Below are 15,898 nucleotides of genomic sequence, written 5' to 3'. Positions count from 1 at the left end.
GGGGCCCTGGCGTGAGCTCCAGAGGGTCAGGAGACCTAGAGGCAGGATGTGGCAGTGGAGAAGTGGGGTATGGGGTTCCTGGGCGCCTTGCCCTGGACACGATCCACACACAGCCCAGGAAGGGAGGACATCGAGAGCCTGCGCCAGGCCTGGATGTCATCACTTGGCTTCAGGTTTTCACAGTAACAGCTCTGAATGTTACTGTGGTATGTGAGTTACAATCCACAAACCATACAATTCACCCATTAAAAGTGTAAAACTCTGGGGGTTTAGCATATCCAGACTTGGGCAACCACGAGCACAACCAATCTGAGAACATTCCCGTCACCCCAAAGACACTGTGTCATGCCCCTGCCCCTGCCAGCTGTAACTCTGCTTTCTGTCCCTGCAGATCTCCCTGTTCTCATTTCATACGCCTAGATCCTGAGAGCTATCGTCCTGCGGGCCTGACATCTTGTCTTGGTGTAACGCTCTTGAGGTCCATCTACACTGTGCTATGTGTCAAAACTTCCTCTTTGTGGCTGAACACCGACCGCTCCATTGTGTGTGTTGACCACATTTTGTTTGTTCGTGCTTCCATAGGTGGACATTTTCCACAGATGGACATTTGCAGTGCATATTGGCTGTTAAGAATAACGTTGTGAGAGCATTCACGTGCAGGTTTCTGCATGAACATGTTTTCATTTCTCTTGAATGCACACCTAGCCTTGGAATGGACGAGCCTATAGTAGTTCTCTGTTTAACTTTTTGAGGAACTGCCAGACTGTTTTCCATGGGCGCCTGCACCCTTTTACAAGTCCAACGCTGTGTGCTGCCAGATTCTCCCAGGTCTTCTCCCACACTTGTTACTCCCCCTTTTATATTACAGTTAACCTATGAGTGTGAGGCAGCCTCTAACCTTGCTTTGATTCGCATTTCCCTGACACTAATGACATGAGCCTCTTCTTCTGAGCTCACTGGCCATTTGTAAACTTTCCCTGAAGAAATGTTTTTTCAGACCCTTTGCCCTGTCCTAGGGTTTTAGGAGAGAAGGATCAAAGAAGCTCGGTGTGGTTGGAGGCTATGGGGGGTGGGGTGAGAGCCTCCCAGGCCCCCGCCCCTGCACTCCCACTCCCAGCTGGCCTGCGGGGCGGGCTCACCAGGGGCGTTTCCGGCTCCTCTCAGCGCCTCCGGTTGCCTCGTGGAGGTTTCACTTTTGGGTCTGGGAACCTTCAGGCTGTGTGTGCGCTGGGCAACTCCAGGGCAGAGGCTTCCAATCCCGGCCCGCAGGGCAGCCTGGCTTCGGCTTAGTGGGCACAGGCACGCGACAGTCACGGTCACTGGTGAGCTGCCCCCGTCCATGCCCTTCGCCCCTGCGCCTCGCAGGGGGCTGCCTGCCCTGGCTCCCAGGGTCGGCCCTTACTTCTCCTGGGTGGGGAGACCAGAACCTCTGGGTGGAGACCAGGTCCTGTCACCTTCCTTGGGCCTCCCCAAGCCCCCCAGGACTCCCCGCATCCCAGACCAGCTGGGGAAGCCCCAGGCCTTTGGGAAGGGGGCTCCCTCCAAAGTCTGACTGGTTTGGGCTTAGCTCCAGGCAGGCACCTCCAGGTGCCCCTAGGCCCACTCTGGGATCTCAGGCCAGCACCAAGGCTTAGAGGCTTCCCACAGCCCAGATGTCCTGGGTCCTGAGTCAGGTCCGCAATGGCTCCTGACTCCTGAAGACAGACGAGTGACTCACAGAGCTCTGGGCACTGAGGAAACCCTGGAGGACAGGCCTCAGGGCTGGGGATGCTTGGGCCGGGCCTTGCCTGGGCCTTCGCACCAACTGCCCAGGAGGCAATGGCTTCTGCCTGCTCCCTGCTCTCTGAACACCTCGGCCACGAAGGCAGCTGCTAAGGCAAACAGAGCCCCAGCCTTGCCCTGCCCTTCCTCAGTGGCTACTTTTCATGAGCCACCCAAAGCCTTGTTGAAGTAGCCAAGTGATGGAGGGCTTGGTGGGCGGCCAGGGCTGCCCCCTTCCCGACAAGTGCTGAGTCCCAGGGCTTTCTTGGGCTTCCTGTGGGCACTCTGGTCACAGGACAGATGGTGTGCGTGACTGGCCCAAGTCCCATGGAGGGCTGCAAGTGACATCCAGCCTGGAGGCGCTCAGGGCCCCTTGCAGAGATGGACAGTGGGTGACAGGGTAAACTTGGGGGCCAGCATCGCAGGCCTGGCCAGGCAGGACTGCCTTGGAGACACCCGAGCGGCTACCTCTCTGCTCTTCCCCTCCCCTGCCCTCTTCCAGCCCTGAGGGTGGAAGGCCTGACCAGCTGCCCTCCTCAGGAGCATGGCATCGGCCTTTGAGAAGGTGGTCAGGAGCGTGGTCCGGGAGCTGGACCACAAGGAGCTCACCCCCGTGGATAGCCTGTGGAGCTCCGCCAGATTCCAGCCCTACAGCCTTTTGAGCAGGAAGCCCTTGAGCTCATGGTTCTGGAGACCGCGCTACATGTGTGTCAACTTGTCCATCAGGGACATCCTGGAGCCCGATGCGCCGGAGCCAGGTACCCGACCGGTGCTGAGTCTGAGTCGTGGGTGGGCGGGGGGTGGGCCAGCTGGCTCCCGCTCGGGCCGCTGGGCTGTCTCCAGAGGGCAGGCACTTTCCAGAGGCCCCTCCACCAGGCGGGACGGGCAGCAGCTGGCGGGTGGGTCCTCAGCTGCGCTCTCGCTCCAGCGCTGGAGTGTGGCGACACCTTCCAGTTCCACGACGCAATGGATGGGCAGCTGCAGGGCAGCGTGAAGCTGGCGGCCCCGGGACAGGGCACGCTCTCAGGCGGGGCCGCGGTGTCTGGCAGCTCCAGCGCCTCAATGGACCTGTGCACTCTGAGAGTGGCCCCCAACACCTGGGAAGCCATGCACCATGAGAGGTGAGCCCAGGGCCGCGGGCCCACTGACCCTGGGCAGCTGACCCTGGTCAGGCCCTCGGGGCCGCAGCAGTCACAGGGTGTCTGTGCAGGCTGAGGGACATCCCAGAGTCAGGGGCTGTGCGGGGACCAGTGGCTGGGAAGGAGGCTGCCTAGGTCCTGGGGGCCTGCATCCTGCAGGTCAGGGGGCCAGGGGTCAGACTGAGCCCTGCTGCAAAGAGGCTGGGGTGGAACACACACAGGGACCCTGGTGAGAAGGACGGTTAGCTCAGCACACATACGTGAGATCTGAACCCAGGGAGTGGAGAGAGACAGCAGACAGGTGAGCAGCCAGCTACAGGGTGGGCCCCTCCAGAGGCCCGCAGGCTTCCTCGTCCCTTCTTCCTGCCCCCCGTCTGCCCACAGGCACTGGAGCACCCAGGGGATGGGGTGATAGGGGTCCCGTGCCCAGGCATCCACATCACCCCATCCATGGCTGCAGACACTGAGGTCCAGGGAAGGGAAGGCCATCCCAGGGCAGGGGGAGGGGAGGGCAAGTCTCAACCTGCAAGCTTCCCACTGGCCCACTCACCGCAGGCGCCTGCGGCAGCCTGAGCCCAAAACCCTGCAGCAGCTGCGGAGTCGGGGGGATGACGTGTTCGTAGTGACCGAGGTGCTGCAGACACAGAAGGAGGTGGAGGTCACCCGGACGCACAAGCAGGAGGGCTCAGGCCAGTTTGCACTTCCGGGAGCCCTCTGCTTGCAGGTGGGCAGCGAGGACCCTGCAGTGGGCACAGCGAGGGAGGCAGGAGGGCAGTGTCCCCACGCAGACCCCCGCCACCAGCACCCGGCTGCCCCCAGCCCCACCACCCGGAACCCAGTCCTGAGCCCACATCCGTCCCTCAGGGCAAAGGCGAGGGCCACCTGAGCCGGAAGAAGACGGTCACCATCCCCTCGGGCAGCACCCTCGCATTTCGGGCGGCCCAGCTGGTTATTGGCTCTGACTGGGGTGAGCTGGGGTCCGAGTGACTTCTGGGGAGCAGGCTCCATCGCAGGGGCGGGGAGGCCTGGAAGAATCACCAGCTGCCTGGGGGTGCTGGGGACATCTGGTGGCATGACTGTGGGCTGGGGTGGCCGAGAGCCTCTTGTTCAGGCAGGTGGGAGGTCAGGGCACAAAGCAGGGCTGCACAGGGAGCCCAGTGGGCCAGGGAGAGGCCAGGTGTTCCGCCAACCTACCTCCCTCATCTCTGCCCCTCCTGGCTTCCAGACATCCTCTTCTTCCCAGACAAGAAGCAAAGGACCTTCCTGTCGCTGCAGGCAGGTGAGGCCCATGCACCTGGGAAGTGGGACAGGCTGATAAGGAGAGGCCCAGAACAGTACATCTGGGAGACACACACACACACACTTGCACACACACATGCACACACTAGTGCAAATGCACACACACCTCCATGCAAACATGCATGCACACTCACATATACACACATGCAACACGCATACTTGTGTGTACAAATGCACACACTCGCACATATATACACATGTAATACACATGAACACATGCACACTCGTGCACATACACACATGTGTAAACACACACACACACACACACGAGTAGCATGGCGCCAGGCAGGTTTGGTCTTGCTCCTTGCCCCAGGCTGCCAGGACTGGGATGACAAGCTATGAGGGCCCAGGGGAGGCAGCCCTCTCTGGCTCGGGCCCCTGCCCCCAGCACTGACCAGCCCCACCTTGCCCAGGCCACAGGCCCTCCAGCAGTGCAGACGGCCATCCACGTTCGTGCTTCAGCTTTGCCTCCATAAGGGGCTACTCTTACTCCTCCTGCCAGTTCCAGTCGGGTCAGTACCTTCTGGGCCACCCTGGGGCCCTTGCTCCCCTTTGGCCCCCAGCATCTGCCCTCCCTTACCAGGGCTCCCTGGGGCCACATGGGCACCTGGGCAATTGCAGACCTGTCCCCACAGATGGGTCCATGGAGCACTGGCTGGCGACCACTGACGACTTCCAGGGCCTCCGGGCAGAGGTGAAGGCCTGGGCCGTGGGCCTGGAGGGCTTGTCCAAGGGGCCGTGTGGGCGGCTGCTGGGTGGCCTGGGGCAGGTGCTACGGGACGAGCCAGCTCTGCAAGCCCTGGAGGAGTCGGTGAGTTAGCTGGGCTGTGCGTGTGGGGTGTTGGGGGTGGGGTAGCACGAGAGCTGAGTGGGGCGGTGGAGCAGGTGCCTGCCCGCCCTGCTCAGCCCCACTCCCCCAGGTGCCCCCACCTGGAACAGGGCCTGCCCACCCTGCTCATCCCCAGTCCCCTGGGTGCCCCCACCTGGAGCAGGGCATGTCCTGCCCTGCTCACCCCTACTCCCCCCCGGTGCCCCCACCTGGAGCAGGTGCCTGTCCTGCCCTGCTCACCCCCAGTCCCCTGGGCACCCCCACCTGGAGCAGGGCTTGTCCCTCCCTGCTCACCCCAACTCCCCCGGGGTGCCTCCAGCTGGAGCAGGGCCTGTGTGGTGGGCAGATGGAGCCTCGGGACGGTCCGGTGGGCGCCATTCTTGAATCCCTGGTGCTGCCCTCTGGACAGCTGGAAATGGAGCTTGCGGGCCCCGTCTTCTACCTGCTGCAAGCACTAGCAGGTAAGGGGCTTGGGGCGGGGCAGGGAAAAAGCAGGGACGCGAGCTCCTCTGGCTGGTCCCTGGAAGCCCTTTCACTCGAGGTCTCTCCGCAGCGCTGAGCGAAGCCCAGCACGTGCTGCTGGCTGAGGTGCTGGAGACGGGGTCCCTGTCAGGGACGTTTTGGCTGGTGAGAAGGCCTGGGTGTAGGGGAGGGGTGGGCCGGTGTGGGACCTGGTGCCCTGCGATGGGGTGGCGTGGGCGGATGCCCGGTGCTGGGCCCTCTGACTGCCCCCACCCTGTCTGCCAGGTGGAGCGCCTTGTGGAGCAGAGCAGCCCGTGGCAGGAGCACCGGGCTGTGTCCCTGCCGCCAGAGTGCCTGGGTGACAACTGGGGCTCAGAGGCACCCGCCTGGGCTCTGCTGGAGGTGTGCGGCTTGGAGCCCCAGGTGGGCACCCCCCAGGTGTGCTGGGAGCCTGGAGCCCGCAGCTGCATGTGCGCGCTTTATGCCTGCCTGGCACTGCTGCTCAGGCTGAGCCAGCTCTGCTAGTCTGCGGCCCTCCTGCCACAGGCACAGCTAGCGCCCACCGGCTGCCAGGAGCCACACCAGTCGTGTGGGCGGCTCTCCACAAGACCTAGGGGGTGGGGCAGCCAATAAATGTGACGGATGACAAACACAGGAAAAATGACGCACGAGCTTTTGAGGAGCCCTCTATCAGGGGTCGGGGCCCCAGTGGGGGTTGCCCACACAGGACAGGGAGGGACCTGAGGGCCAGGAGCAGGCACCAGGGGCCTTCCCTGTGCCGGACCCGGCCACTCCGGAGCGACCGGCCACGTGGCCAGGCTCCTCCCTGCCCCTGCCCCCCCCAACAGCAGGCTGGCCTGGAAAGAACAGGGTATGGTGATGCCAACCCCCAGGACTGTTCTCTGTCCACCTCAGGGAGCCTGAGACCATTCTGACGTTCTGATGCAGGCAGCGGGCCGCCCTCCCTCTGCAGAGCTGCACGGGGGGCAAGAATAGGGTGCTAACAGACAGAGAGCTCTGCACTCCTGGGGCTGGGGGCCTGGGGGAAATGACCTAAACCAGAGAAACTGGGCTTTGGGGTGTGTCTCATCCAAATTCATTCACTCAAAGCTAAGAGTCTGTCGAGAGGAGAGGAGACCTCCTGGCCCTGAGCTGTGGTTCCTGGGCCTTGCCAGGCACAGAGAGGGGGTGACTGACTCAGCCAGGCAGTTACTCTCACCTTGGAGTTGTCACAGCCAGGAGAAACTTGCCTCTCCCTACGGGAGCCAGTCTGCACTCCTCCACTTGGTGGAAGGCGAGGGAAGCCATGTTCCCTTCCTGTCCGGCTTGCCGCTGCCCTGCAGCCCCAGGACTGGCTAAACAGAAGGAATGGAGAATCCCTGGTGGTCCGGTGGTTAAGGACTCAGCACTTCTGCCGCTGGGGCCCGGGATTGATTCTTGGTTGGGGAACAAAGATCCCACAAGAAATGTGGCCCAAAAAAATAAAAATAAAGAGAAGAGGTGGTTGGCCCAGCTGTGACCAACCTGAGAAAACTCAGGATCGAGGTTGACAGTAAAATTAATATTAAAAGAGTACTCCCTAAACATCCCAGATCCCAGTACAGAAACGCCAGCAATTGTCCCCTCACCCAGGGCAAAGGAGAAGTTGGACACCTCCCAGGCCTGTTTGTGTTCCCCGGAGCCCAAGCTCCTCTTTTGGGAACCTTGCTAGGGCACTGAAAGGCACCACCAAGGCAAACGGGACTGGACCAGCACAGGTCTTAGAAAGCAGCAAGCGAGTGGGCCCACCGGCGCTTCTTCTGGCGCCCCGAGACGCTCCCCACAGGATCAGGTGGTGAACAGTCTGCTGAGCCCTGCACAGGCGCCCTTTGGAGGGTCTCACTGTTGGCCCTCAGGCTCCAGGGTCGCCAGTGCCCGGAGGTCTCCAGTGACAGCTCATTTGAGAGCATCTAAGCATCAAGATCAAGGCATGGCAGGGGGACCTCTACGTAAAGCAACGTAGCCCGACCCTAGACCCTGGGGGGAGGTGAGCGCTCTGTGGGCGGCTCTGCTGGGCCTGGTCACCTGGATGCCCACCAACCAACAGCGCTCTCCCGGGAGCGGGGCTCACCCAGGAGCAAAGCTGCGGTGTCGCTGCCCTGACTGGAGCCTCCTTGGGGACTGCAGCAGAGAAATCTCTGAGAAGCGTCCCACTCACTCCCAGGACAAATCGGCAAGTGGGGTGTCTGGCGGGGGCCCAGCTACAGGGCAAGGGACGCCCTCACGGCGGGGCGGGGGAGACAGGTTCACTCCAGATGGCCTGTGGAGTGGAGGGGAGTGGGCTCCCAGGCCAGAGAGGCCCAGGCCCTGCGGGGAGGCATGGAAGAGGCGGGGTGCTGCCTGCCGAGCCCCTCATGAGGCTGGACCCCACTTCCCAGCGAGCCTTGCTGGGGGCTTTGCCCCTCGCCTGTGCAGCCACATCCTGTGGTTGGACAGGCTCATGGTTGGACAGGCTCGTGCCTGGTCGAGGCAGTGGGCCTCAGACGTTCCCCTAGCTTCTGGCTCCAGGCTGCAAGACCCTGAGGGGCCCGACCATCAGGCGATTGAGGGAGGTCCTCCCGCCACCCTGCCGGCAGCAGTGGAGGGGCCGCAGGACTGGGACCTGGCGCCTCCCTGATGGGGTCGGGCTGGAGACCCCCAAGGACATTCTCACCAGCCTCCCTTCCTTCTGCCTCCCGGGCTCTGACGGCCTCCTGGACTCCCCAGTGTGTCCCCGGATATTTCTTGTAGTTTAATCCAATTTTGGCATTCCCCTTGGAGAATTGTGAACTAATACACCAAACTATGCCCCTGGCTTCTCACGGGCGAGTGCCCTTGGCCGGGGCCTCCCCTGCCCTCAGAGTGACCAACGAGGAGACCCCGGCCCCTCCCTGCTAAGCTCTGACTGCTCAGGGCATGTGTGGGCAGCACAGCTTCTCAGTCAGGGCAAAGCCTGCCTGACTCCGCCCAGGGCTGGCCCAACCCCCAGCCAGACGCTCAGTTCAGTTCAGTTCAGTTTGCAACTCCATGGACTGCAGCACGCCAGGCCTCCCTGTCCATCACCAACTCCCAGAGCTTACTCAAACTCATGTCCATTGAGTTGGTGATGCCATCTAACCATCTCATCCTCTGTCATCCCCTCTCCTCCTGCCTTGAATCTTTCCCAGCATCAGGGTCTTTTTGCATCAGGTGGCCGGCCAAAGTACTGGAGTTTCAGCTTCAACATCAGTCCTTCCAGTGAATATTCAGGACTGATTTCCTTAGGATAGACTGGTTGGATCTCCTTGCAACCCAAGGGACTCTCAAGAGTCTTCTCCAACACCACAGTTCAAAAGCATCGATTCTTTGGCGCTCAGTTTTCTTTATAGTCCAACTCTCACATCCATACATGACTACTGGAAAAACCATAGCTTTGACTAGATGGACCTTTGTTGGCAGCCACATGCTGCATTCCCTGTAATCTTAGCCCAAGCCTGATCTTGGACCAGGCGCAGCTCATCAGAGCCCAGCCTTGGCCCAGACAGACACCAAACCCCTAGGATCTGTGTTTTTATTTTGGCTGCACGGTGCAGCATGTGGGATCTTACTTCCCTAACCAGGGATCGAACCTGTGCTCCCAGCATTGGGAGTGCAGAGGCTTAACTGCTGGACCACCAAGGATGTCCGGCTATATCTTTATTTCAAATGCTTTTCATTGGGATGGGCAGGACTGACCCCAGCCTCCAAGAGGCTGTGAGGAGGCAGCTTTGGGGGCCCTGCAAGGGCAAGAGGACACCTCAGGGTGGCCATTCCAGGTGGCAGAAGCCACTCGTCCCGGATCTGGAGAGCCTGGGTCACTGCTTTGGAGCAGTCCTGAGGGACCTCTTCCCTCACCCGGCCCTGAGCAGGTGCTGGGATGCGGGTGTGACAGCTCAGCCTGGTGAGGGGCAGATGCTGGCATCCCACACCTGAGCCTGCAGGTATCATCTCAGACCTGTGGTGTCCAGTGGGAAGTCGGGGGCCGCGTCCAGAGAAGACCCCAGGGGTCTGAGACAGTGAGCTAGAGGGGAGGGGCAGGAATGGGGCCAGGCTGCTGGGCAGTGGGTGTGGACAAGAGGCCAGACAGGTGCTTCTTGAGCAGGGAGGGTGTGGCCGGAAACCTCAGAACCTCCCAGCCAGCACGTGGCCGGCAGAGGCAGCCTTTCACGGGGATGGCATCCACTTCTGTGTCCCCACCTGGCCTGGGCCCAGAAGGCCAGGCGCCATCCAGGCAGGGCGCATGCCAAGGGGCTGGGAGAGGCACGGGCCTGCTGGGGGACAGACGGACCGAGAGGTGGACGACGCAAGAAGCTGAGGGTGAAGGTGGTGCGTCAGAAACTGGTGGTCCATCTAGTCACAGGGCTGTCGGGGTGGGGGGGTCTTTGTGTGCAGCAGACTGTGCAGAGCCCCGCCAGGGTGAGGGACAGGCACTGGTGCCCAGCACTATGCCCAGGGTACCCCTCAAGGCGGACCTCTTCTGCAGATCTGCCCCCTAGCCAAGACAGGCCACAGAGCAGGGAGCCCGAGTCAGTACCGTGGCCCTCATTGGGGGGCCGGCCGGTTAGCTCAGCCTGGACCTGAACAGCCCCAGCGGCCGGCGAGGCTGCGGTGCTGGAACGGGCTGTCGGCGTAGACGGGCGGGGGCCGGGCCGGCCGGGGGCGGGGCCGGCCGGGGCGGGGGAGGTACCAGAGGCTCCAGCCGCAGGGCTGGGGCTGCGCGCGGGCCAGCAGCGCCACCTGCTGGCCAGACACGTGTGCTGCCGCCGCCACAGCGGGCTCAGGGTCGCTCCGCAGCCGCCCCAAGTCTGCGGGGACAGGGCGGTTCATGCGGCGGGAGAGGCGGGCGGCTCGCGGGCTGTCCCCCATCCATCCCGTTCCCCCACCCATCCACTCCCATCCACTCTGCCCTGGCAACCACCACCCTCTGGAACCCTGCGGAACCCCAGGAGGGCGAGTTGGGCTCACCCTGGAACAGAGAGTCCAGCAGGTCCTGGGTGACGTGGCTAGGACTGGAGTGATGGACCAGGAAGCCTGGACCAAAGCGAAGCCCTGAGTGCTGGCCCCGTGCCCACAGCAGTGAGGGGCTGGCCCAGCGCCCAGAGCCCTGGGTGCAGGGAGCACCGTGACGCCAGGCCTGCCTCACCTGTAAGCAGGACGGCCGCCCGGCGCAGGGGGCCCTGAGGGCTCCTTAGGTAGCCCTGGGTCTGGCTCAGGAAGCTAGGCACATGACTCGGGTACCACTGGACCTGGGGACAGAAGGGCTCGTGGGGCAGGTGGGCCAGCTCTTCGTGGAGTGGAGGCCTCAGAGGTGAGGCCAGGCTTCAACATGCTACCACCTTGACCGGAAGGGTGAGGAGTCTCAGTCTGGGGGGGAGTGGCCCCGGTGTATACTGGACCAAGTGGGCAGCTGACCACACCCCGTCATTCTCACCGTCCCCCCAACTGACCAGGCGGTGGCAGATGTGGCTTAGGGCCTCAGGGCTGTCGTAGTGGGCCACCGTGACCATCTCCTCCAGCAGGCCCCAGTGCAGGGCCTGGTCACAGCGGGCCAGGGTCCATTCTGAGCTCTGGAACGGGTAGGGAGCGAGGTTACAGGTCCGAAAGGAAAGTGGCAAGAAAGGACCTGGGAGGTAGGAGGTGGCCAGGGTGAGGGGCGGAGGAGTCCTGCTTGTCCAAGCCTCCTGCAGTCTTCGGGGAAGTCCCTGACCTGCTCTCTGGAGAGGCATCTGTGGTGGGGAAGGGTGGAGTGGTCAGGACAGTGTCGGGGGCTGACCTCAGCGGTGTCTGGGTTGGGGTCGTGCAGGCGCAACAGCAGCGGAACGAGACTCTGCAGCACCAGCTTCCGCAGGGGGCGGCGGAGCCCCACCTGGAGCCCGCCCCGGCCGCGCCGCACCAGTGTCCCGAGCAGCCCGACTGCGGAGGCGCGGACCGAGTCCCGGACCTGCACAGGAGGGCGCGATTAGGAGCCGGCAGGGAGAGGGCGTCCGGAGGGCTGCAGTCTGCGGGAGCGCCCTGGGGGCCACAGCGGGGCTTGGTAGGGGAAGCGGCGAGGGGGGCTGGCAGGGCCGTGGGAAAGACAGCCGGAGGGGGCGGGCGGGGCTCACGTCGTCCAGGAGCGGTGGGAGGCGTGGCCGCAGCTCCGCGCTCAGGAGCTGCACGGGAGCCCGCGGCCGCAGCAGGACCCTCCGCAGCGCCCCCAGCGCGGCGTCCACGAGCCGCGGGTCACCCTCGCCCAGCGCGCCCAGGAGCGCGGGCAGCAGCGTGGTCGCGTGGCGCACCTGCGGGGGGCACAGAGACTAGTGGGAGGCCCCTCGCCCAGCCCGCCCCGCCCCGCCCCGCCCCGCCCTCACCTTCCCGCGGTTCAGCGCCAGGTGGCAGAGGCCCAGCAGGCCCAGCCAGCGCACGGTGGGCTCAGGGTCGCCCTGCCAGGCGCGGAGCCGCTCCAGGATCACCTCCTCCCGCAGGAGCCGCGCGGTGGGCCGGCTCTGCAACAGCTGGGCGGGGGACACTGAGTCAGCGCACTGGCTTTCCGCGCAGGCCAGAGCCGCTTAGGGGCCAAGCTCACTGTCACTCCTCCCCACCCGTCCTGGAAGCAGGCTCACCCCGGTGAAGAAGGCCATGGCCGTCAGGCGCTGTGCGTCCTCTGTGCTGCGCAGCCGCGGCAGCAAGTCAGCGAACAGGCCTCGCAGGTGGTGGTCGGCGTGGGCTACCAGGGCACTGGGACGGGGCCAAACGGAAGCTCTCTCTCAAGAAGCCGCCCCACCACCACCACCCCCATGCCCCTGCTTCTCCCACACCCCTGCCCCGCACCTGGCCAGCAGCAGGACACCCTCCAGGTGGGTGCGGGCTCCCACCAGTCTCCTCCAGCCTCCAGCCTGCTCCATGCACGTTACCACCATGCGGCCTCCGTCCCCAGAGAGCAGGGCCTTCAGGGCCTCCAAGGTGCAGCTGGAGGCGGGGGCAGTGGTGAGTGGGCAGTGAGGGCCAGGAGGGCACTGGGCCAGCCCTCACACCTGATGTGCACCCCCTCACCTGGCATGACTGTGCGGTGGCCCTCGGTGAGATGGGGCCCAAACCTTGGGTGTGTCGGGGGTGTGTGCGTCCCTTGCCAGCTCATGGAGCTGAGTGACCAGCACCAGGAGAAGGTGCGGGTAGAAGCCTCGGGTGGCACCTATGCAGCCGGAGACAGCCAGCATCTCCCCAAGGGCGCGAGTGGCCTGTGGAACCAGGGGCTCATTCAAGCTCAGACATGGCAGACAGGGAGAGGACAAGGCCTCCACCCTCAAAGGATGTTATGGATGGGTGTGACTAGGGTGAGTGCCTGCTGCCCCCCGAGCCCCTGTAACCAGACTTTCCTGGCCTCTTGGGCCAGGGCTGGGGTGTCCCCTGGCAAGCTGGACAGAGCCACCTACCGCCAGCGCCTCCAGCTGGGATCCGGCTGAGCCCTTTAGTGCCCAAAGCAATTGCACCAGCACCTGTCCGTTCACACGCCGGTTCCGGCTCAGGCTGCGCCAGAGCTCAGCGGCCGCCCTGGGGCATGGGAGACATGGTGTGGAGCTGGGGTGAGGAGAGCCCCCCAGTCGGGGAGGCAGCCACCAGGACTCCAGCAGGAGGAGGGAGGATTAACTGCCCCCCACCCCACCCTGGCAATCCCTGAGGAACAAGATGAGTGGCGTCTGTGCAGACCATATGGGACCCCAACGGGCCAGCAACAAGCCTGGCATCATGAACAGTCACCATAGGGAATAAAACCAGAGATAACGTCCCCTGGGGGCAGACTAACCAGAGCCAGGGGCGTTGGGGGTGCAGAAGCCACCCGGCTTGCTCAGGCGGGCACCCCCAGACAGGGAGAGAGAAGGCCAGGCTGCAGCCAGGAACCAGCAGAGGACCCGAGGTGGGAGGGGCAGCGGGAGGACGAGAGGGAGGAGGCGAGGGGGAAGGCTCCCTCCTCTGTCTGCCCTGGGCCAGACTCCACGACCAAGCCGGAAGGGGGAAGGAAGCCGCGTGGGGCCCCCGACGACGCGACGCACGCCTGGTAGGGCGGGGCAAGTTACCGGTCCGGGGCTGGTGAGCAGCGCAGCAGTGCGAACACCACGTCCCGGGAGTGCTCCAGAGCCAGCGCGCTCAACACCCGCAGCGCCGCCCGCCGGGGCCGCCCCTCTGCCAGGTGGGGCACCTGTGCCAGCAGCCCCCGCAGGAGCCCATGCACCTGGCGTGGGGGGCGGCGGGCGGCGGTCAGGGCTCTGTGAGCCCTGCCCCCGCCAAGCAGGCACAGCTCACCATCCCCCAGCCCGGCCGGGAGGGGCTTGTGGGGAGGGGCCGGGGGCTCACCTGGTCCTCCAGCCTGTGCCCCCGCGCCTCCATGGCTGAGGACAGGGTGATCGCTGTCGCCTGGGTTCCCACAAAGCCAGCCTCTTCCAGGCAGGTGGCGGTGTACACGGCCAGGTCTGCGAGGGCCCCCTCCTCCCAGGAGCTCCGGGGAGTCTGGGAGTGGGAGGGGGGTATGTGGAGCCCCCTTGCCTCTCTCACACTCTTCCTCCCTCCACAGAGCCTTTCTGCCATCTCCCAGCACCCCCCCTCATTACCTCCCCTGCCCCCCAGGCAGCCCTTCTGCTTACCAGCTGGGGCCCCTCGGGGGCTGGCTCCTGGGGAGGGGGCGGGGAGAGGGGCTCACCGCCAGCCGTGGGGATGGTGGTTGCCCTCCCGGGCTCTGCCACTGCAGGTTCAGGTTCAGGCTGGGGCTGAGGGCCTGGGGCAGGGGGTCCCGTGGGCTGCCCCCGGCTGGCCCGGATCCCTTCAGCCAGGGCTGTCAGGGTCAGGGCCCCCACGGGGGCCCCACGGGCAGGGCCCCACATGCCCCCAGCCATGGCCGTGGCACACGCCAAGCTTGTAGCACCTGTCGCTGGTCCTCCCAGGAAGTCGTGCCCAGGCCTGACCTAGAAGCAAGCCCCAGGCAGGCGGGACCAGGCGTGGTGGCGTGTGTGTATGTGTGTGTGTGTGCGTGTGTGTGTGTGTGTGTAGGGTGGAGGTGGGGAGCCATACAGAGGTGTCTCCAGGTGTGGTACCCACCAGGGGCTTTGGGAGGGCCCTCCTGCCCAGGCTGCCTGCAGCCTGAGTGTCTGGGGTCCACTTCTGCCCACCGGGCCCTAGGAAAGGGCCAAGCAAGGTCCCTGGGGGACAGAGGATCTGTTGGGGCAGGGAGTACAAGGGGGTGGTGGCAGGGAGGCGAGCCCTTGACCTGAGGGCCAACCCCGCTGGGCAGGGAATCCTGGCAAGCGTGCACAGCTCTTGAGGGTCTGGCCCAGCCCTGAGCTGAGACCTCGCCTGACTCAGCCCTGAAAGGCAGTCGGGTCCCATGCTGGGCCTGGGGCTGGGGCTGGGCTATCCCCTCCGTGTTCCCACCCGACCGGACCTCCGGGAAGGGGATGGTCCGAGAGCTGCCACCCCCTTTGAACTCAGAGCAGCCCTGGGGTGGGCCAGCAGAAGAGGAGCTGCCTAGTGCCTCTGAATGCCCTCACAGGTGACTAACGTCACTGGATCGGTCACTGGGGGAGGGTCTGGGTCCCGGCACCAGAGTGCAAATCTCAGAAGTGGTGACATGAGGGGGCCTTGGGCCTGGGTGTGTTCTGTTGTATGTGTGCTGGCAGGGGTGTGTGTATCTCTCTCCAAGCCCCCCTCTCCCCAGGAGGCCTGACCAGGCCTTTGTCCCAAATTCCCAGTCATCCTCACCCAGCAACGCAGTGGCCACTGCCCAGCCCAGGCTGGGGGAGCCAGAAGAGCTGGTCCTGCCAAATACCTGAGCAGGCGGGAGAGCCTGGGGACCGTCCCCTGGACAGTCAGCATTCCCCCGCGCCCTTGCTGGTTCCTCGAGCTGCCCACCTCCTGGACAAGAGATCGAGGCCTTGGCCCCGGTGTCCTGCAGAGCCTCGACCCTCTCTCCTGGAGCGGAAGCAGGTGGAGACCTGACAAGCCTGCTGCACAGAGGCGGGGCAGGCAGGACTTGGCCGGGTGCCCAGGGCGGGCCCCTGCTCCCTAACTTCCTCCCTGGCTCTGGTCAGGCAGGTCCCACCACTCCAAGCACTTCGGGGGCAGCAGCTGGGTCCCCACGACCGAGGCCTGGTCCACACTGTGACACGCCAGAGCCAAGAGGGAGCCGGATGAGGGGAGCCCAGGGGCACAGAGGCCCGTGGAGCCTGCCAGCAGCAGCGGCAGTGGACACCCAAGCCTCCCCTTGGGGAGGTGGAGGTATCCCAGCGAGCCTTCCCAGGGGGAATCCCAGAGCCCCTCCAGCTGGCGCTTCAACCCCACCCTGTGGCTCCCGCCTCCAGCCTCATGGAGAGGTCTCCCAGCTACTCCCCCAGCTCTTAGTTGG

At 64.3% G+C, this 15,898-nt stretch overlaps 2 protein-coding genes across 3 annotated transcripts; one reads left to right on the top strand and one right to left on the bottom strand.

The window, feature by feature from the left end:
- The first annotated feature begins 1,139 nt into the window (after positions 1–1,139).
- GSDMD (gasdermin D) lies at positions 1,140–6,145 on the top strand. Of its 2 annotated transcripts, none has more exons than XM_040261632.1 (11): positions 1,140–1,322; positions 2,302–2,519; positions 2,690–2,882; positions 3,456–3,624; positions 3,765–3,867; positions 4,126–4,179; positions 4,613–4,711; positions 4,835–5,010; positions 5,348–5,489; positions 5,582–5,655; positions 5,776–6,145. In XM_040261632.1, the coding sequence occupies exons 2-11, from the start codon at positions 2,306–2,308 to the stop codon at positions 6,013–6,015; spliced, it is 1,464 nt and encodes a 487-aa protein (XP_040117566.1). In that variant the 5' UTR covers positions 1,140–1,322; positions 2,302–2,305; the 3' UTR covers positions 6,016–6,145. The 2 variants fall into 2 exon arrangements, with proteins under 2 accessions (XP_040117566.1, XP_040117565.1); XM_040261631.1 differs by having other exon boundaries at positions 1,141–1,322; positions 2,264–2,519.
- A 3,021-nt stretch (positions 6,146–9,166) lies between these two features.
- Positions 9,167–14,410, bottom strand: MROH6 (maestro heat like repeat family member 6). Its single transcript, XM_040261648.1, has 14 exons — positions 14,145–14,410; positions 13,858–14,010; positions 13,581–13,735; positions 12,939–13,056; positions 12,559–12,743; positions 12,337–12,474; positions 12,129–12,243; positions 11,877–12,020; positions 11,631–11,804; positions 11,300–11,467; positions 10,974–11,093; positions 10,670–10,772; positions 10,492–10,557; positions 9,167–10,331 (listed from the first exon to the last, which is right to left on the bottom strand). The coding sequence occupies exons 1-14, from the start codon at positions 14,391–14,393 to the stop codon at positions 10,093–10,095; spliced, it is 2,127 nt and encodes a 708-aa protein (XP_040117582.1). The 5' UTR covers positions 14,394–14,410; the 3' UTR covers positions 9,167–10,092.
- Between the last annotated feature and the right edge of the window lie 1,488 nt (positions 14,411–15,898).

This window comes from Oryx dammah, unplaced genomic scaffold, assembly GCF_014754425.2.
Source record: "Oryx dammah isolate SB20612 unplaced genomic scaffold, SCBI_Odam_1.1 HiC_scaffold_19, whole genome shotgun sequence".
In the NCBI taxonomy this organism is placed as follows: Eukaryota; Metazoa; Chordata; class Mammalia; order Artiodactyla; family Bovidae; genus Oryx; species Oryx dammah.
Note: the sequence above shows the minus strand (reverse complement) of the source record. Positions and strands in the feature narration are given on the sequence as shown.